Source organism: Pantherophis guttatus, chromosome 1, assembly GCF_059756535.1.
Source record: "Pantherophis guttatus breed Tessera chromosome 1, ASM5975653v1, whole genome shotgun sequence".
Classification (NCBI taxonomy): domain Eukaryota; kingdom Metazoa; phylum Chordata; class Lepidosauria; order Squamata; family Colubridae; genus Pantherophis; species Pantherophis guttatus.
Window position 1 is genome coordinate 116709590 of NC_142063.1, and position 21436 is coordinate 116731025.

The 21436-nt window shown below is 38.5% G+C and overlaps 1 protein-coding gene across 1 annotated transcript; it reads left to right on the forward strand.

Annotated features, from left to right (window-relative positions):
• Nucleotides 1-7179: 7179 nt before the first annotated feature.
• Nucleotides 7180-21255, forward strand: CABP4 (calcium binding protein 4). Its single transcript, XM_034433864.3, has 6 exons — nucleotides 7180-7804; nucleotides 13129-13159; nucleotides 15085-15228; nucleotides 16649-16758; nucleotides 18921-19068; nucleotides 20124-21255. Exons 1-6 carry the CDS (start codon nucleotides 7571-7573, stop codon nucleotides 20150-20152), a joined length of 696 nt encoding a protein of 231 aa, XP_034289755.2. The 5' UTR covers nucleotides 7180-7570; the 3' UTR covers nucleotides 20153-21255.
• Nucleotides 21256-21436: the final 181 nt, after the last annotated feature.

Here is a 21436-nt window from a genome sequence, read left to right on the forward strand (position 1 = left end):
AGATGAGGATGAAGGGTAATATTGGTTTTTTTAAAAAATAGATGAGGAATAAATATGGCAAAAAGGAAATATAGAAATTGTAAATTTAATTGAAATGACTAAACGCTGTTTAAATTTGTGAACCAGCCAAATATTCTGTTCAAAGAAAATACATTGTATGTTTGTATGTGTGTTTCTAATTATTGCTATTTATTCATATTTGTTCTCTTTTATTCTTTAAAGTTTAACAATTCATTCTTTATCTTAATATCTTTATATTTGCTTGGGGTTGGCTTTCTTCCCTTTCATCTTTTTTATTGTACAGCAATCTTTCTCCTCAAACCTACCACCTCTCTCTTTTCTTTCCTCCTTACTTTCTCTTCCCCCCACGCTCTTTTTCTCCTCCCTACTTCCTCTTTCTTTCTCCTTCTCCTCCTCTCTTCCTCCCTCTCTTACCCTCACTCCTACTCTAATTTCCATTCCTTCATCCCTCTCTATTGCTGTAATCCTTTAATGCATATGGACTACTCAGAGGGCTGAAAAAGTTATTTTTGACTGGTCCTCACACTTTTGACCAGTCCTCGAACTTACGACTGTCCTCACATTTTACATTTTTGCCCTATCTTGTCACCATGTTGAAGAGAAGCAGTTGTGAAATGAGTGACATGGTTGTTAAGAATGCTGCACGGGCATAAATGTGAGGATGGTCATAAGTGTGAGGACCAGTCAAAAGTGCGAGGACCTGTCAGAAATGACTTTTTTCAGCCCTCTGGTTAGTCCTTTTGTGCATATGGACTACTCAGAGGGCTGAAAAAGTTATTTTTGACTGGTCCTCACACTTTTGACCAGTCCTCGAACTTACGACTGTCCTCACATTTTACATTTTTGCCCTATCTTGTCACCTTGTTGAAGAGAAGCAGTTGTGAAATGAGTGACATGGTTGTTAAAAATGCTGCACGGGCATAAATGTGAGGATGGTCATAAGTGTGAGGACCAGTCAAAAGTGTGAGGACCTGTCAGAAATGACTTTTCAGCCCTCTGAGTAGTCCCTATACACATAGCCATGGCCACCCGGTCACATGACCAGGTAGCCACGCCCACCCAGTCACATGGCCTCCAAGCCACGCCCACACAATAAGCCACGCCCACAATGGTGTCCTTCTTACCAATGTTAAAATCTGTTCACCTTACCCTATAGACATAGCCATGGCCACCCGGTCACATGACCAGCTAGCCACGCCCACCCAGTCACATGACCAGCTAGCCACGCCCACAAAATAAGCCACGCCCACAATGTCCCTCTTTACCAATGTTAAAATCTGGTCACCTTATCCTAAGTCGATGGCTACTTGTATACTCAGTATTTCAGTTTCTAAGGCCATGGAAATAAAATTCTTGGCCAACTTCCTTGTAATTTCTCTTTAAATATCTAAGTGCAGCTATCATGTCTCCCTCAAGTAGGAACAACAGGAGATATGAAGGTGACAGTGAATTTCTGTTGGCCCTTGTTCTTTTCTTGCCTGCCAATGATACAAAACAACAACAACCCAAAACCCACTGAGACATGCATTGATCAATGGTTGATAGTTCCCTCTGAATTCATGTACCAACACTATAATCCCAAGAATATTTTCAAATGTAGTCTACTTGATATATCTGTGCAACATTCATGTAAATAATTTTGTTGATTAAGAAAAGTTCACAGATCATGTTGGTACAAATTTATCTACTGTCAGGAAAAACTTTTTGAACATGAAATTTTATCACTAGAGGTGGGCAAAAAAGGAATGAGGCTCTGTTGTGTATATATCATTCCAGACCACAAAAGAATGTGTTTGGTAGGTTGCTTGCTAAGCATAGTACACATACTTATTAGTTGCACTACTTTATATGCTGCTTCCTCGCTGGATTTTAGGCAGCTCACAATAAATTTATCCTACATAATTGTAGCATAACATTAAAGGAACATATGACTGCCTATAAGATCCTTAAAGTAAAAACTCTTTATGTAGCTTCCATCTTAAATATTTTGACTGTTCCATTAAACTGCACCCTTGCATAGGCCAGTCCACATGTATAAGCTTACACAGCTGTAATCACTTAAATCTTTAATCCATAATCTCCTAAATTAGAATAAACAGCATTCTGCTCTATTGTACAAATTGATCAGAAGTATGCATTTACTGGGACACGGTTGCTCAGTGGCTAAGACGCTGAGCTTGTTGATTGAAAGGTCGGCAGTTCAGCAGTTCGAATCCCTAATGCCGTGTAACAGGGTGAGCTCCCGTTACTTGTCCCAGCTTCTGCCAACCTAGCAGTTCGAAAGCACGTAAAAAATGCAAGTAGAAAAATAGGGACCACCTTTGGTGGGAAGGAAACAGTGTTCCGTGCACCTTTGGCATTTAGTCATGCCGGCCACATGACCACGGAGACGTCTTTGGACAGCACTGGCTCTTTGGCTTTGAAACAAAGATGAGCACCGGCCCCTAGAGTCGGGAACGACTAGCACATATGTGCGAGGGAAATCTTTACCTTTACCTTATGCATTTTAAAAAGGGTGAAATAAACTTCCTTTATTAAATGCAGTAAATGTAGGAATCTGGATATAGTATATGTAACAAATAAAACTTGCCATGTGGTTAAGAGATATCCTCAACCAAAAGAAATCTGGAAAGCAGGAAAGTGATAACAATTGTTGTTAGCAAACTCTTGATGCCTTTGACATTAGTCTTGTGAACTGGGGTTGCCAATGTAAGGGTGGCAATTAATCCCATTCTACTTTTGGGTAATTGCACCTTAATTAGAGAATCGATCGTGGCTTTTTCCTTGAAGTATACTTAAGAAAATAAACCCAAGATATATTCTAATAAACACATTTTATTATAAAGAAAGTAAAAACAGTCTTACTAGCTAATGATTACATCTTGGCAGCATTCCTGCCGTACCTCTTGGCAGGCGAACAAAGAAAGTTAGAAGAAAGTGAAAGAATGTGAAAGAAGGAATGTGGACATGTGCAGTGGCTTCTGAGATAAGAGTCAGATCAGTCTACCGTAAATCTCAGAATGGGAGCCCAGCTGACAAATACAAAAATGCAGTGACAGCCAAGAATGTTATTAGGCATATCTGAAAAGCTACCGGTCCCCCACCATCTAAGGAAAATAATTATAAATGTGTGTTTCTTGCTTTAAATGCATCATGATCTTCAGCACTCAGCAATGTGCATTTGGCTTTATTTAAATGTCATCCAGTCATAACATAGATTCATTATTCCCTTTTACCTGATAATTATTTTAGCCTTCTCAGACCAGCATTCAGCAATCACTAAGTTTTATGAAAGGAATGGCGGATAGGAGGATGGGTGGGAAGAACAAAACTGCACAACACAGAAGCAAAGCCACTTAACTCAATTGAGTTCCATTACACCCCATAGTAATCTGCTACACTTGTAATTAATTGATGGTTTGTTTAACCATACTTTGTTGACTAAGTCACAAGTAGCTGAACTGATACAATACTGTATGTTGCAAACCATTATTTATAAAAAAGTGATTGAGTTCATAAAGCAGTCAAAATCTGCCGCAGCCATAGTTTTGCAACTTTTAAAGACTATATCATAGTCTTTATCATTGCATATAATGTTATTTGGCATGAAAGGTGATTATATGTTGCAACTCCATATGTAAGTGGATCAATGGTTGTAGGAGAGAGGTGTTGAAAGCTGGTCAGAAAACTAAAAAATAAAGTAGGAATAGTGATATCTATATTATAACAGCACTCATGAAACTTGATAATTACATTCACATCTTGATGGAAACTAATTGACACGTACTACTATAAATACCTATCCTCCTTCCCTTGAAGTTGTTTTATTAACATACAATTCCTTTAAATAACTGAGATAAAACTTCAAAGTCATTGAAATAATGAAGAAGAACAGAGATTCTCCAGGCTTCAGCTAAAAAGTGTTTCCTATGTTAAGATAAACAATATAAAGGCTATCTCAGTCAATCATAAAAATACAAAACATTCTTTAAAAATCTTCCCTAGCATGCAAAAATGCAAGTGTTCATTCAGGTTGTTATGTATCAGGAATAGCCTCACAGAACTTAGTTATGTTTATTTCTGAGTAAATTTTGTATGCTTTATGATAAATCCTTTTGATGCCAAAGTGACTAGAAAGGAGGAAAGAAGTCTTTACAAACTACAATTATACAACTGGATGACTCAGTACAAAACTAAAATGCAGAAACCACAAATGAAAAGAGTTTCCTAAACTCAAGAATGAAATTTATTTGTTGCTATAGATGTTGCTGCAGTTAAAAAAAATATACAACAGTGATATTTTTATTGAAGTGAAATAAAATGCAGTCCAATGCCCATGTATGCTAAAAAAAATACTTGGGTTTTTGGAGCCTAATCAGTTAAAATGTGTGTCAGTATAGTCAATTATAATGTAATGTATGTGATCTTTGAAAAATGCTTTTAAATGAATCAGGGTATAAACTGCTCATGAGCTATTCAGAGCCATCTGTTTTCAGTCTAACCAAGAAAAACTACGTTGGGCAGAGAATTGCAAAATGTAGGATGTAAAAGCAAATATAATACATAATAAACCTTTCAAATGTATTCTTTTAGCATCAAAGTAGCATCACTTCTTTTTCATTTTAATTACTGTAACTTTTGTTCTTTGTGCAACTGGTGATGACTTCATCGATCTAATGATAAAGCAATCAATTTAACTGAGCTTTGGGGGGGGTGTAATTGAAAATTTGGATATCACTATAATCAGTGAAGCTAAAAGTATTTTCCCTCAGACTCTCCAATTGGATAAGATTATCTTAAAACAAGGTAGTCCAGCCTGAGTTCTAGCTAATTTTAAACCAATTTTAAACCTGGGTTGCAAGGAATTAGTAATTTCTATGGGCTATATGATATTTGTGATATTTTGTAAACCATCCTAAAAATGGGCAAGGCCACTTTACAATACCAAAATCAGAGAGAGAGGCCGAGGTTACCTGCTGCTTTTGTGCCCAAGTTGGGACATGAACTCAGTCTCCTGGTTTGTGGCCTGATACCTTAACCATTACACCAAACTGGCTCTACAAGAATATTTTACTCTTTTAAAAAATATTTATTTTTTTAATAGGTTAGGAATAGATTCTGAAAAAGTTTTTAAAAACAGGCATTGTAGCACCTGTTTGCAACTTGAGCTGCTTTAAAGAGTGGCAGACAGATGCTATCTATGCATTCCCATGTCCTCCAATGCATCTGCTTGGAATTGAATTAAACATCTATATAGGCATTACTAATGACAAAAATAAGCCAAACAACCCAACCCTGCACTTTTTTTCTTGAAGAACAGATGGTGCTGCTCAGAGCTCAGTGATGTAGTGCCCCCTGCCAATTAAAAAACGTAATACAGATTTATTTCTTTACTAAAATAGGTGGAAGAAACAACTGCTTTCCCAATCCAAAAGGAGACTGGGGAACCAGAACCACGAAAAGCAGGTCGGGAGGATTTGAGATATGGAAGAATCAATGGGAAAACAGTGTTGCATGGCTGGGATGTGGGAGGTTGGAGTCATTAGGAATGTAGGAGAGACTCTAGAAGAGATGGCTTCAGAGAATGGTGGATGGATTAGGTAGTTGTGAAACTTGAGGTAGGAAAAGCCGGTCTACAACAACTTGCCGTGACCAACTCATCACAGCCAACTTGTTGCAGCCAACTCACCATGGCCAATTCGCCGCAGGACAACTCATCACGGCAAACAAGAATAATACAAATATCAAAGAAATAATGGAATAGAATCATTAAAGAAAGGATGCCAACGGAAGGACAAAATGAAATGTGAATAACAAAAATTAAAATAATTTTAATTATTTTAAATAATTGAATTGTTGAATTGCCCTGCAACAAGTTGTCCTATGGTGAGTTGGCCATGTTGATTGTCCTGTGGCGAGTTGGCTGTGGTGGGTTGGCTGTGGCAAATTGGCCATGGCAAGTTGGCTGTGGCAAGTTGTCCCATTCTGAGGAAAAGCAGAAGCAGCCAAAACAGGTATTCCTGTACACAGAATGGGCATTGGGAGGAGAGGAAGCAACATGGTTTGTACTAAAAGCATTATCAAACCATTTTGCATTATTTCCCTAAGTAAAAAGTCATATTAAACTCTGCATTGCATCATGGTTAGTAACATAATGCACACAATCATTTAATTTTATTGGCAAAAATATAGAAGTGATATTTCCAGTACCCCTTTCTGAGATAGATGGACAGATAATAGAGAGACAGACAAACCCTCTTCGTATACAGTCTAGGCTATAAGCAGGGGTAAAATGCTCCCGGTTCGGACCGGATCACACGATCTGATAACAATTTGGTAGCGATGGCGGCGGATGGTTTGGAGAACCGGTAGCAAAAACCCCTGCCCCCCCCCTCCATGCCCAGCTGAGCCGCACGATCATCAGAGCATTTTTTTTACTTTTAAAAGCATTTTTTTTACAACCTCTTCGGCTGATGAGGTTGTAGAAAAAATGCTTTTAAAAATAATAAAAAAAAAAAGTTTGCCACAGCCACCCAGTCACATTACCCCCCACCAAGCCACACCCACAGAACCGGTAGTAACAAATTTTACATTTCATCACTGGCTTTAAGTCTCAGACTTCCTAGGGGTTTCTTGTCCAAGTGCTATACAGATCTGACCTTCTTAAGTTTTTAAGATAAACCAAGGTTCACTAAGTTTAAAATATAAGATTAGATCTCTTGTCTCAAATGTTAGATTTCTGGTTCTTCCTGTAGCTTGCTTTTGAAGAATGGGAGAAGAGAGAATGGGTATTCCCCATTAAATTTTGGCTCCAGCACTATCAGTTCAAGGTCCTAGCTAATCCAACATTCATAATGATTATGCTTAGTGAATGCAGTTTCAACCTAAAAAAATGTACACACCACTGTTAAAGATACATTCAATCTGACTTTTCAGTGATGGAGAATCACTGATAGATAAACTCAAAACAGTGGTAGAAGGTATCACTTTTAATGAGGATAACTAGATTTTCCTCCAAGAAAATGGGTTATTTTGGGGAAAATTCTGGCTTTAATCTTATTGACAATTACCAGGGAAGGGTGAACAGTTACAGAGAGCAGGCAGAAAGAGATTGAAGTGATTATCCTGATCACAGTTACTACTGGCCCTCTGGTAGCTAGTTCCAAGGAAGAGTGGCTGTCTGGAACTAAAAAAAATAATAACTCTCCAGGCATATGTCCTAACCCTGTACTAGTGCTGTTCTGTGTGTTTCTTCAACAGTACGACGGGGGTAAACATATTTTTCTCAATTGGAGTATACTTGAGCAGACAGGCTCACTCCTATCTGCGGCCCCTCCCACATGGGAACTCTAGAACTCTTCCCTTCTAACCCTGGAAGAACCTATAGCCAGAACAGCTTTAAAGCCTGCCCTGAAATTGCCATAATAATCCCCTCTTATTAGCTTTCTCTCTGCTCCTTCCTGGGGGTGAAATCTAAGAGGATTACCTTGGCTTTCATGCTCAGAGACTTCATACAAGGTTGCCTATCTCAGAGAGACGCACCTGTCCCATGCCACACAAGAAGCCAGTGGAGACAGAGGGCCTGGCCGAGGGCAAAGTGGAGCAAGGAAAGCGGCCTGCCAGGCATGACAGTGACTCCAAGGACAGCAAAACTGAAAACCCTGTCTCCCAGGAAAGCTCACAGTCGGGCCCTCATACCAAGCACAGCAAGAAGCATGAAGATGACCCTCATGCAGCTGCAACCAAGGCCTATTCCCCTTTCCTCAACAAGGTCTTCGGCAAGGTGAGTGAGGGGCTGAACAGTAGGAACAAGCAACTTTCTGAAAACCTCACCAGGCTCTGTGGGAGGCTGCGTGCCCCAAATAGGACGGTGAACAGCCTGTTGGGTGGGACATCAGGGTGTATAATTGGTAAAATTGATGAGTCAAGTCTCTGCAAGGTTTAATACATCCGACTCTCTTCAACAGCTGAAAAAATGCCAGCAAAGGACAAGCTCCACACGGTTGCTTTAGAGAGGTCCGTTCTTCAGTCCATCGGCTGGCAGAAAAGCATGTTGGCTTAATCTTTATTCTGTTACAGGAAGAAGGCCAGAAACGGGGGCTCTCCTTGCAGATTGCAATGCAGGACAACTTAAGGAGAGGAACTGCTGGAGTCTCCCATCTTTGTTCTTCTTACCAAGCATTCGGTGCTGGCAGGAAAAACAACACTAATGACTCTATCTTAGCATGCAATGAGCCAGGGCTGGGTAAGCATAGGCAGGTGATGCTTGGAACAGCCGGTTAAGCCACTTGTCAAGCTGCCTGGCTGACAGATCGTTGGCATGGCTCTACATTTCTGACCTGTCAACAGTTTTTAGATACAGGTCCTGTTTCATCCAGCCATACCCATTACCCACTGATTTATTACCTCTTTATCATTATTGCCTTGATGTTGTTCCTCCTCTGTTGCTGCTGCAGTCACTATGGAGCAGTTTGAGGGATGAGGGGGACGAGGTTTCACTTCTATGATGCCTTCCCACTCCTTCCCCCAGTTCTTCACTTTCAGCCATGCCCATTCTCCGCTGCAGATGGAAGATGCCGGGATGACAATATACAGTAGTGGTGGGGTTAGGTGGGTGGGCTTTCTCTTGGCATCTGGAATGGAGAAGATCCTGTTTGCCAGTATTCCCCTTCTTACATATGTAGTAAAATTGGAGGGAGGAATGTGAAGTAAATTTAAATGATTCAAGACCTAGTAAAACCATGTCATTAAAGTCTCCTCTTCCGTATTTACTGAGTTATTCCTTGACTATCCATTTAGCCTACTGAGATTTAAAACAACCATGGGTTTCTGGTGGAGGTGGCAGAGAATGGTGGGGTGGGAAGTGTTGCTTCACTGTCCTTACCACTAATGCCACTAGAATCCTGGGAAAATGCATTGAAGTGCCTTGGCATCCAAGACTGATGTTTCCAGCAAAATGTTTAATATGCAAGCCATGTGAGACGCTCTAGCTATTACTCTGGCACTAGTGATATAGAGGGAGAGCAACAGGGAGGGCAAGGAGCATTATTTCCTCTCTTTAATAGCAGAGCTCATGCTTTGATGACGACTCCTTAGTAGCTAGAATGACTTTACCTAGACCTAAGAAATTAGGAATGTTTGAAGTTTGTCAAAATAACCACTAAATACTCACACACACATACATGCAAACCCAAGGGGGGAAATGTAAAATGATTTACTGTTGGTATATAGTTCCAGAAAAATCATCAATAATGTATGTAGATACTTCAAATTTATGTTGATGGAAATGTGGACAACATGAAAGATCATTTTATCATGCCTGATACACTTGTAAAAATCCAGAAATGTCTGGGTTCAAATACATGCAATATATGATATAACCTTGGAGTCCAATTAAAATATTAAATATTAAATATAAATGTTATTAAAATATAAATGTGTCTATAACTGTTGTCAAGATGATTGGAAGCTACTTTAGAATCTTTTCATTTTTCTTTTGTATTTTCTTCACTTTCTTATTATTACTACCGTACTTGTTACTTTATTCTTCTTTAATTCAAAATTTGTATTGTTTTTAATTCTGTTGAAAAAAATTCAATAAAAACCATTATAAAGTAGAATTCAAGAAAGCCTAGATTTTCCAATCAGAGTCCCTTATGGCTTAAAGGAAAGAAAAGTTAGTGATGAAATTGGGCAATGAAAAATAAATATGGAGAACTTGGAAATAGTAAGTTCCTGAAGGGAGAACTACTTTCATCTCTGAACTGAGATTATAATTCAAAAGTAACACTAAAACAGGAGTTGCAACAGATTTGTCTCTTGAGTGAATTAAGAGTTCCTCACTTTTGAAATGTCAATGTCAGAAATAAATGTTAGTTAATCTAAATGGATTTCTAGTATTGCAAGTGTTAGCTTATTTCTTAGACACTGCTAGTTTTTGCTACCAACCTGCTGCATTAGTTTCACTTTAGCTTCAACCCTTGTAAGAAAATAGTTTAAGCAAAAGGAGATTCAGCTCTTCTACTCAAATAACAGCATCTTTATGTAAGCCTGGAGAGTACATGCAGCATTCATGGAAAAGAATGGGATTTATTAAGAATCATATCTTCCCTTAGAAGACTGTATTAGAAGAGTAATTTGGGGTTCCAACTCATGCCGGGTTTGCACAAGAATAAATAAAAATGAAATCCAGACAACTGTGAGGAAAGGAGAAATATTTATTCCCCAAAGCAAAGCGGTTTGCTCTGGGGGGAGCGGCAGAGAAAATGGAGTAGAGAGAGAGAGAGAGACTTGTTTTATAAGGGAGCTTATTCTGGATGTGGAAATGTGTATGTGTAGATACGTGTAGACACTTGAGGGGCATGAGTGTGTGTAGCTACATGTTATCTATGATGTTTATTCTTGTGAACACGCAGTTCCGCTGGGAGACCATTTTAATTAAATCTATTTGTGTTTACAGACTTTAATATGTGGATTAGGTCCGAGTAACTTATTTGAGGATTTAAGGAAGTTTGAGTAAAAGATTTCCCCCCCTTTTTACTTGATTAACTTACTTTCATCTTGACTGCCAATTATCTAGAGGAGACGCTGATTCTCGGTCCATTGTGGATTCTGTTAATGTTTGAGGGAAGAAGGAGACAATATAAGGAATAAAATATATTTTGATATAAAACTTCCCACAACTGCATTCCAATAGACAAAAATATACCTAGAAGGCAAGTCAAGAAGAGGGGATGGATAATTACTTCAACGGAATTTGACTTACACTTTCAGCAGTGGTAATTTGCAAGAACGTGGGATTTTTTTGTAACTAAGGAAGCTTTCACTGGATTTGAAATACTTAGCCTTTTAATTTTCCAAAGCGGTCTCTTGCTGTTGAGAAATTAGTACATTTCCTGCAAAGCAAATTTTTAAACCAGCAGGCAGTAAGGGTGGGTGGGTGGGCACAGGATCCCTCAAGGAGGGACTGAAGCTCCGTGACAAAGCCTCAATTTGCATGCAGCCTGCAGACCCCAGGTTCAGGAATGGTGATGTGAATGGTCTGACTAATGGGGCCCTGGAGAGCAACCACTAACCAAATTGGGCAATATTGGGATATATTTTATCTAAAGTGACTTTGGGGTGGAATGATCATTCTGCCATTGTAATAAGGCTATGTAGCTAATTAACCAGAGTGCAGGTTGAGTAAGTTATCAAAGAAGAAAGGAGTTGGGCTACCACCTATACATGCATGCATATTCACAACTCCTATGAGAGATTTAAGCTAATTTACATTTAAATTAATGTTTAATGTTACAATATGGTTATCCACTAATACTCCCCAACTTTACTTCTTCTTCTGTTCCATACTAATCAGCAATCGATTGCTGAATGATACTACTGTATAGGCAAAGCTTCAGTGAACAGGCAACAAGTAATCACAGAGCTCTAGCAACCAGAACAGGCAGAAATTATGCAGGGAAAGGGTTGCACCCACTTATGTTCTAAAGAACAGAGGCATGATCCATTGAACACAGACGATCAACTTTCCACTGCTAATAAAGACAGCCTGTATCTGCTACCTTGTTAGGCCAGAAAATTGCATTAGCTTGACCAGTAGGTAGACAAGATACGGGGAAATGCAGTCCAGTGATTTCCAAGATGATCTTTTATTTGGAAATACTTCAGCAGTCTCTACTTCAGGAGAGGATGAAGCAGCAGCTTCTGTTATGAGCAAAATCTTTATGCGTTGCTGCCTTATAGTCACCTGGAATGGTGAATTAAAGTAGGTGTACCTATGGGCTACCAAGATATGAGCAACCACTAGGTGGCAACCAAGAGTTAGAATTTGCTGTATTTCTTTGGGACCATCTAGTCTAGTGGTTGTGAGAACTCCTGTGACCCAGATACAGCATGCCTAAATGAAAACCTGCAGAAGTGAGCTTGATCTCCAATCCATTTAATCCAATTTTCAGCAGATTAATTTGGGAAGGGATTTCTCCCTGGGGTGGAAGTATGTAAGTATTTGGGAGGGGGTGTTTTAATGTCCTCAACTCTTTATCCAAGCTTTCCCCCATGTCAATCAGAGATGGGATTTTTGAGGACACTTGTAGCGAAAATATGACTTGAATAGTAAAACAATGGCCATAACTGAATTTTGTATATATCTTTTTCTTCTCGTTTAAAAAAAAATAATCCTCCCAGTGTCTGAACAGTCTTTTTTGGGGAGGAGGGGGGCTTGCTCTACTTCGTGTTTTTGTCTAATGAGACTTGAATTTCAATAAACGTTGGAACTATTCACAAGTTGAAAATTCCTCTTGTTTTTCAATAGCCTAGTTTTGGGTATTTTCCTCAAGGTGTTCCTCACCGACATTCGTTGTTTGAAAGATAAAATTGCTATTAAAAGCTATTGAAAAGTAAAAGCTGGATCCTCTCTTCCTGGATCCTGCGAAAAACATAATTTTGTACTCTGTTACCAATCCAAAGCTACCAGCATTTATTTTGGACACGTTTTCTTCAATTTGTTATTTATTGTTCATTTAAGATGCTTTCTGAAAACTTCTGCTCACTTGGGACTTCTTTTCATCTTATGCAGATTACATTAAACATTACAGAGATAGTCCTTTTTTGTAATGGTGCAAATTCCAGAGACAACAAAAATGTTTCTCCCCTTTTTAATATGCTTTTCAGCTTTGTAGAACTTTTTGAGATTTTCCTGCAGTGAAAGCAGTAAGAAGGATTAACCAAATCAGCTTCAGACTGGGAGATCCTGGCATCCTGATGGGATTTGAACACCTCCAATCTTTCCATAGGCATAAAGGAGGCTTTTTCAGGGACAACGTGTCTCTTGGCAAATTCTTCTTTGCTGGTAAAAAGCTCTAGTAAAGTTTCTTCAGCATGCTAAATCTTAACTTTATATGGCTGAAACTATAATAAAGGTTACTTATTAATTTTCCCTCCCTTCTTTTGTACATTTTGTACACTTCCGGTTTTCAGGTGGTAAAGTGGGATATGTTGTTATATCACCTTTTAGTTTTTGAAGAAAAGATGAGAGAGATATATAATAGATATTTTCTCTTTTTTTCTCTCCTCCTCCTCCTCCTCCTCTTCTTCTTCATCTTTTTCTAGGAGAGAGAGCTTTCCACATTGGAACTGGATGGTGAGTTGGCAATGTTTTGGGAACACGATGGGGTGGACTTTGGATTTTGGCCATGAGGGGGAGATGCAGTCCTCACTTTTTCACTGCTGATCAGTCAAAAGGATTTTTTTTATGGATTTACCCAGTTCCCAGTCTCCACTTCCATAACTTTAGTTCTTTTTCAGTGTCCATTTTTGAGAAGACTTAATTAATTTAATTAATTTGATTTAATTATTTAGAATTTCAAATAGTTTCATCAGACCAAAGAATATTCTAGTTTGTGATTTAGTCAAAAATTAGTTTGTTAAGTAAGTATTCCAGGCATTTTTTAAGAAAGGGAGTGACCAATGGAGGATGAGCAGTTCTTGATGGGCAAATAAAAATATGAGACAGACCCAGTTTAGCCATTGTCATTTATTCTGGCTATTTATGAATTGCCATCAACTAGGCAAAATGCATAAATCATCAAGAAGTTTCCAGACCTGTAGCCAAATGAGTCTTGTTGCAAAAAAAGAAAAAGGGGGGGGAATCCAAATTTTAAAAACTTTATGATGTTGTTTACAGGTAGTGTTCATATAATGACCACAATTGAGCCCAACATTTCTGTTCTAAGCAAGGCAGTTGTTAAGTGGGTTGTGCTCCATTTTACAACTTGTTTTAGCCACATTTATTAAGAAAATCATTGCAGTTGTTAAGTGAATTACGCAGTCATAAAGCGAATCTAGCTTCCCACGTTGACTTTGCTTATCAGAAGCCAACTGGGAAAGGTTGCAAAAGGTGATCACATGACTCCAGGACACTGCAATTGTCATAAATACATGCCAGTTGCCAAGTTTGATCACATTTTGATCAGGTGACCATAGGGGTGCTGCAATGGTCCTAAGTGTGAAAACCAGTCATAAATCACTGTTTTTTCAGTGAGGTAACTTCGAATGGTCACTAAATGAATGGTTGTAAGTTGAAGACTACCTGCCTATCAATAAATATTATCTTAAGAGCATATTTGCTTTCCTTTTAGAATTTTTTTTGTTTTTTGTTATTTAAGGAGGAAAGATGGTAAAGATTTATATTAGAAGACAAGAAAGTATAGAAAGGAAAATCAGTGATAATAATAATTCTTTATGTATAGGACTTTATTAAGGTAATAAACTGACTCTCCTGCAAACTGTAAATGGTCGTGATAGTTCCATATTAGCCAACATGGCAATTTTATTTGTCAGAATGATTATGACAGACATACTATCTAGGTAGTACAGCTCTACAAAAATTACTTGTGCTTGTTAGCTTAAAGCAGTGGTGTCAAACTTGATTTCATTGAGGGCCGCATCAGGGTTGTGTTTGACCTTGGGAGCTGGGGTGGCCGTGGCCAGGGTGGGTGTGGCCAGCTTGACATCACTCATGTCAGGAGTACCTGTGGTAGCCCAAGCTCTCTGCCAGTGAAAATGGGCTCCCAAGCTCCAGTTTTTGGCTGCGATGGCCTCCTGCAGCCCTCCGCCAGCAAAAATGGAACTCGGGGGTGGGTGAGTGTATGCCCCCCCCCGAACTCCATTTTTCACTGGCAGAGGGTTGCAGGAGGCTGTTCTGGCTGAAAATGGAGCCTGAGAGGGCCGTAGTCGGTCCTCCCAAGCTCTGTTCTTGCTCGCAGAGGCATTGCAGACCAGTCCTTCGCCATTTCCAGGATGGCCCCATGGGCCAGATCTAAGCACCCCGCAGGCCACATCTGGCTCACGGGCCTTGAGTTTGACATCCCTGGCTTAAAGCCAACCTCTCCAGTTTCTGGCAACCTCTGAATGGCTGTGGCTGTAACAGTCCCCAAGGGCACGCTTGCCTTCCAAGGCCATGGGTCTTTCCTGAATCCCCAATGGGAGAACAAAAGTCAAGGCAGGAATCTTTTCTTCATGTCTGCAAAGGTGTGTTTTGTTGTTGTTTTTGGCCTTTCCTGGCAGAGCTGCTAGATGCTTTCAAGGAATTTGATACGGATCAGGATGGCTTCCTCAGCTACAAAGATCTGGGAGATTGCATGCGAACCATGGGCTACATGCCCACAGAGATGGAGCTACTGGAGGTCTCCCAGCACATCAAAATGCGCAGTGAGTTGAATATTTATGTGCTTCTCCAGGTTCCAAGGCTCACAGTCAATAATAATCAGAGGATGGAGTGCTGCTGACAAGGCTGCTGAGGTAACCATGTCAGTATCAGGTCGTTTCTCAGTCTCAGTATACAGGGGTCCTGATTTAGTTCGCAATTGATAATTTTAGTTGCAGTTGATAGAAAACTGCTCAGGTTTTTGAGCAGCAGATAACATGAAAAAATAATTAAGAACTGGTTGTAAAAGACATCTAACAATTCTTCAAGTTTCAGGTTCTTTCACAAGTCCCGATTGCAATGCACAATTGTATCAATTGAGTACGCATACAGTATATGCACCATTTTTTCTATATATGCTGGATATGTTTTGGCTCCGTCCTATACATATGCATTTAAATGTGCAAAAATAAATCCCAAATCAAAATGGATTGCATGACTTAACATTTCATAGTTCATGTTTAGTAAGAATGATATTTTCTAGAATCAAATTGGTTTTCTAGTATGTTTTTAATTAAAAGAATAAACATCAGCTTAGATCTGAATAATATAATTGGTCTCTGGCTGCTAAGCTATTGCTTTTTTTCCTCAGTTGTATGCAAAGTGGCTCTGCTCGGCTTCCATTTTCTTCCTTTTCCCACCATTTCTACTGACATATCCAGGTGCTGCTTCCAAAAGTGTTTTGAGTCGCAGTTATTCTGTGAACTATACGGCAGACTTGTAAAAGCTCTGTTTAATTTCCATAAAAATCTTTTAGGGGAAAAGTGATAATAATTTTTGTAAAACTCCTGCTTCCGAGGTCAGTGCAAGAACTGTGAAGAAGCAGGAGTGGGTACGAGTGCAGTTCACCTCAGCAGAGAAATGTGATGTATAGACATTACATTACATCATATTTATGCATAGGGATGAAATGTTATTTAGAAGATGTAAATTTGATTCAGAGTTATGTTCGTAGCTCATTATATTGCTTCTTAAATTACCCATAAACCATTTCAATAAAGTTGAAGAAATGTTAATCTCCAAGTAACACTTTCAATCATCATGTTACCCCATGTGTTGTCTTTTATTTTGTTTTATGGAACTGATGCTAAAGGAATAGGTATAAACTGCTAGAGAACAGGTAATCATGTAATCACAAGAGCATGCTAATCTCATTCTTTTTCTATAGGTATGGTAAGAATTTACAGAGTTCTGAAAGTTAGCTATTGTGGGAAAACAGAATGCTAGATTAGCATTCTGCTTTTGGTCTGTTCCAACTTACTAAATGTATATGAAACTCTTAATTTCATATAAATCTAATAAATAAATAAAATAAATATATTGAAGAAAGGTAGTTTATATAACTAGTAACACCATCTCCTACCACATTCAAAAGTGCTTCTTCCATTAATTGAACTAATCACTTCTTGTTATTTTTCCTCTTAGTGGGAGGGCGTATAGATTTTGAGGAGTTTGTAGAGATGATGAGACCCAAAGTGCTTGAGGAAACAGCTCATATGGTGGGTGTGAGGGAGCTGAAGATCGCCTTCCGTGAGGTATGATAGCCAAGTTATGAACTGAATATGTAAAGTTGTGCTGAAACCCACGCATGATATTTCCCTAATTATTGGTACTAAATTATTTTATGAAATGGAAGAAATGAGGCTTTGGTTAGAAATATGCTTGCCCCCTTAGGTAGAAAATACAGCACAGTTACTGTATGCTGCTACTTTATTACTGGAAAAGAATTAAGTTAAATAACAATGGTCATTTAATTATTTCAAGATGTGAAATATGTAGAACAGAGACACTTACTGAGTAATCTTACCAGGAATAGAGAGGGGGCAACTGAGGGAGAAGGGGCCCACTTCCTAGTCCTGCTAAACTTATGCTGATAAGACTGAAAATGATGGAATCTGGGGCCCTTACTGTGAATGGGACGGAAGACACTAGGTTAACTTTCTGGGCCATTTCAAGAGAAGATACGATGCCATTCTTACCTTCTACATGTCATCCAACACATCGGCCCCCTTTTGCTTTAGGAAGAGGCCCTAAGTTTCTTTCAATATGCCATTTGCTACATCAGCAAAATGCTTGATTATATAAAAATAAGATATTCAGATGATACCTGTCTGTCTACCAGTCTGGAGATGAGGCAAGACATTTTTATTCTTCTTTCATTTGCTTCTGTATTGTAGAAAGTCCATTTTTTCCAGAAAACCAACCCTTTAATGACATCATTCATAGTTCCAGACTTTTGAAAATACTTCTTTCCTGGAGGCTAGTCCTTCTATGATATCATGTCCAAAGACTTCGTTCCCTTAAGCATTATTTTTATTTTCCCTCACATTTCCTTTCGAGTTCATTCAAAGATCTGGCTAGTTTCCAAAAGCCTTGTGTTGTCTGTACGTAAGACAACCAGATGAAGCAAGGCAAGGAAAAGCAAATGGCTAAGAAATTGTTTGATTTTCTTTCTGTGATCAGGAAATGAGTCTGATTTCTGTCAGAGCAGAGCTCAACCAAACTCAGGTCAAAGAGGAAAGGAAGATAAAAAATGGGTGGCCACACAGTAATTGATTAATTAACTTGAAAACTTCAAGGACAATCATTAATTCCATGGCATAGTCACTAAATATTGTTGCTGATATCCTTAAGATTTATATTGACTATTTCCTTATAACTATCATTAAGTGTTGTACCTTATGATTCTTGACAAATGTATCTTTTCTTTTATGTACACTGAGAGTGTATGCACCAAGACAAATTCCTTGTGTGTCCAATCACACACAAGGAATTTGCCAATAAAGAATTCTGTTCTATTCTATTCTATTCTATTCTATTCTATTCTATTCTATTCTATTCTATTCTATTCTATTCTATTCTATTCTATTCTATTCTATTCTATTCTATGCTGGCATTCTGCACCCATGATAGTCACAATCTTATCATGATCTTGGTCAGTGGCCCTTGAGCTACATGTCTCCTTTGCACTCCAAACAGGGTTGCAACACCTTGAGATTGCATTTCCAAAAATGGTAGCAATGTCCATTTTATGCAACATGATTTTTTTAAAAAATTTTTTTCAAAAATAAAGGAGGAAATGGGAGGAAGAAGTCTGTGGGAAGGAAAATTGCACTGCCATTAAATCCCCTCTCCCTCAGTACACAAAATGTCAGTGTTGCAAAGGAGTTCTCATGCTGATGTTATTCTTGTGCAATTATCTAAGCACATGCCAACTGTCTGTCATTTAGGAGAGAGAACAGAAAAAATAGCAAGATATGAGAGTTTGAATACACTTCAGAAGAGGAGGTAGAGGAGGAAAATAAGAATGGGAAGATTAGATGGAGAATAAAAAAGAAAGGAAGATTTATTTATAATTTAGATGTATAAAGATGGCCTGCTGAAGATAAACTCTGAATAGCATGCAATTGAACCAATACAACATTTAAAAATAGGAAAAAGAAATATATAGAAAAATGTTAAATTGAACATAATAGGGAACAATATGCTGTAGTCAAGACAAACTACACACCAGTAGGCATGACACGAATCTCTCCCAGAGCTTGGGGAAGGAGCCAAGTGTTTAAATATCATCTCAATATGAGTAGGCATTCCAAACCCTTCCAGGGAGAAATTGTTCCAAAGAGCTGGTGCCGCAACAGATGTTTGAGTGGGAAGTAAATGCAGTCAGTTCTCAGGCAATTCCTTTTTTCTCTAGTTTGATACAGATGGAGATGGAGCTATCAGCAGTTTAGAGCTGCGCCAAGCTGTGACTGCTCTCTTAGATGAGCAACTCAATGCCCAAGAGTTGGATGAGATCCTGCAGGATGTAGATCTCAATGGAGATGGAAAAGTGGACTTTGATGGTAAGAAAAATCAACACATGTTTTGTTAACTCTTTCCCCTTAAAATACTGCATTCTTGAAAGGCAGGATCTGTTTTCTAGAAACAAAGCACTATATCAGAGACAATTTTTTTTTAATGTTGAATAGATGCATCTCAAATAGTACAGGACAGCATTGGCTCAATTGTTTAAAGAAGGCCTACCAAATTAAAGAAATAGTCTACTGGTAGAAAAGCTGCAGGTTTCCAGAAATGGATAGCACTGCAACTGTAAGTTCCAGTAGGAGCCATACAGTAATCATCTGTTTTCAATTTTATCTATAAAGATATGCACAAGTTTGAACTAGAACTCTTTCATTTTAATGCATTTAATGTGCATTAAAAAAACATAATCCTTTGCTACTCATTACATCTTTAATGGAAGCAGAGATTGTGGCCACTGCTTGCTTCCCTTTGAAGCTTTGTATGGTCTGTAGTGAATTTCGTAACTACTGGTACTAGTTATCAGAGAATATGGGCCAATTTCAAAATTCACGGTTGGATAAGGTTGACTATCTCCTTTGATCATCTTTTGTATATAAGTAGCAGCACCTTTTCCATGGAACATAAACGAGAACTGCAACTCTTAAAAATATTGTGATCACCAAGACATGCATCTGTTCTAAGGACCTAAGGATCTAAGGACTCATAAACACAGATGAATTTTGGTAGGGAGGAGGGAATTGTGCCAGGAAACTAGATTAAGACTTCCACAATATAGTCCATTCTATACATGAAGGAATTATCACACTGATAGGCTGTAATGCCTGTTGTGATTTTCCCAAGGACTAGGATGCAGCTATGATGGTTTATAACACTATCCCTCTTCCTAAGGCCCACCCATGCTTTGGATCTTTGTCCCTTGCCTCATTCTTGCTAGAAAGCTATGATTACACATCCCTCCTCTTTTACTAACAACCACCCAAATCATTGCCAGAATAGAGGGAATCAAATAGACCCCCTGAGACGGAGATATTGATTGAGAAGAAAATGAGAACTCCTCAGAAACATGATTGATGACGCTTTCTGTCTCTTTCAGAGTTTGTCATGATGCTGTCATCTGTGTAACAAGAACCAGAGGAGAAGAATGGGGATGTCTTTTTGTTTCCAGAATTACCTCACTCAGTAATGAGAGGGAATTGGTTTCTGCTGCCAGCTTTTTTCACTTCCTAGAGATAAGAACATCACAACAGGAAGTGAAATTCTCTTTCCCCAAGTCTGGATCCAAAGTATCTCAGGGAGCAGATACTAACTGTGTGTGCAGAAAGATTTTGTGTTTTGAGGCAAAATGGCTGGGTTAAGCCTAGAGAACTCACCTGGTACCATCTTTGCTTGTTAGGAACAGAAAGCACTTCAGGACCCATATCTATGTGTGGCAAGGCCTGGCAAATTCTGTCCAGGTATGGAGCCATACCCAGGTGTACTTTGATTTCCTGTGACATTCCCACCCCCACCCCCCACCATCAGCTCAACATTCCTGGAGACTTAAACTGTTTGAAGTTAATAGTTCATTCATCCAAATACTGTATATTCTGTTGAGCTGAATGATGTATTTTTTAAATTCCCTCAGAGCAAAATAAATAAATGAATGACAAGTCTCTTTAAAATAAAGGGAAAGAGACTCATAGATCTCATTCATGAAGACCCCTCACAGGAACCTATAAGGATGTGTGTCCTATTTCAGTATCCCAGTTAAACAAAAATAAAGTCAGCTTTGGATTTGTAAACAAAGCTATCATAATTCCAAAGAGCAATCCTGAAATGCTTCCCAGAAATTACATGAATTCAATGTCAACTTGAAATTTGGAAAAAAGTTGAAGATCACCATATGCAACCATAAATATATTTATTTTTCTTTTGACAGTTGCATACATATTAGTTATATGTATGTTTTTGCATATGCAAAAACAGAGTCAGAGTCTGGCTGTGTTACTGAACAACTGCAATGTTACATATTGAAATTGTATGAAGCATAATTGAAATATTTGTATTTTGTTTTTCTCAAGGTCGTGTGTTAAGTCTAACTGGTGATAATTAAAATTCACAATATTAGACCACAGATGAAATAAAAATGTAATAGTATGACACATCTGGCAGACAGAACAAAGCCTTAGTTAAAATCACTTCAGCCTGACAAATTAAAAGCTTGCTTCTTACTTTAAAATTGAGAATGAGGTCTTCAGAATTTCATTTTCCAAAACAGTGGTGTGTCTATAGACAATGTTCTTTGTCCAATCAATTGATCCTCCACCATGGATAGAAACATAGAAAGCCTCCTCAGCTTGGTCTTAATGGGTAGGCAGACTGGTGTGACATGAGCTTCTACTTGGGATCCTTGATTTAGCTAGGACA

Excerpts from the sequence above, each read along its gene's own strand:
- CABP4 (XM_034433864.3), top strand. The coding sequence starts at position 7,571 with ATGCCACACAAGAAGCCAGTGGAGACAGAGGGCCTGGCCGAGGGCAAA. Across the intron at positions 7,805-13,128 it reads TCAACAAGGTCTTCGGCAAG|GAGAGAGAGCTTTCCACATT; the intron begins GTGAGTGAGGGG and ends ATCTTTTTCTAG. Across the intron at positions 19,069-20,123 it reads TGGAAAAGTGGACTTTGATG|AGTTTGTCATGATGCTGTCA; the intron begins GTAAGAAAAATC and ends TGTCTCTTTCAG.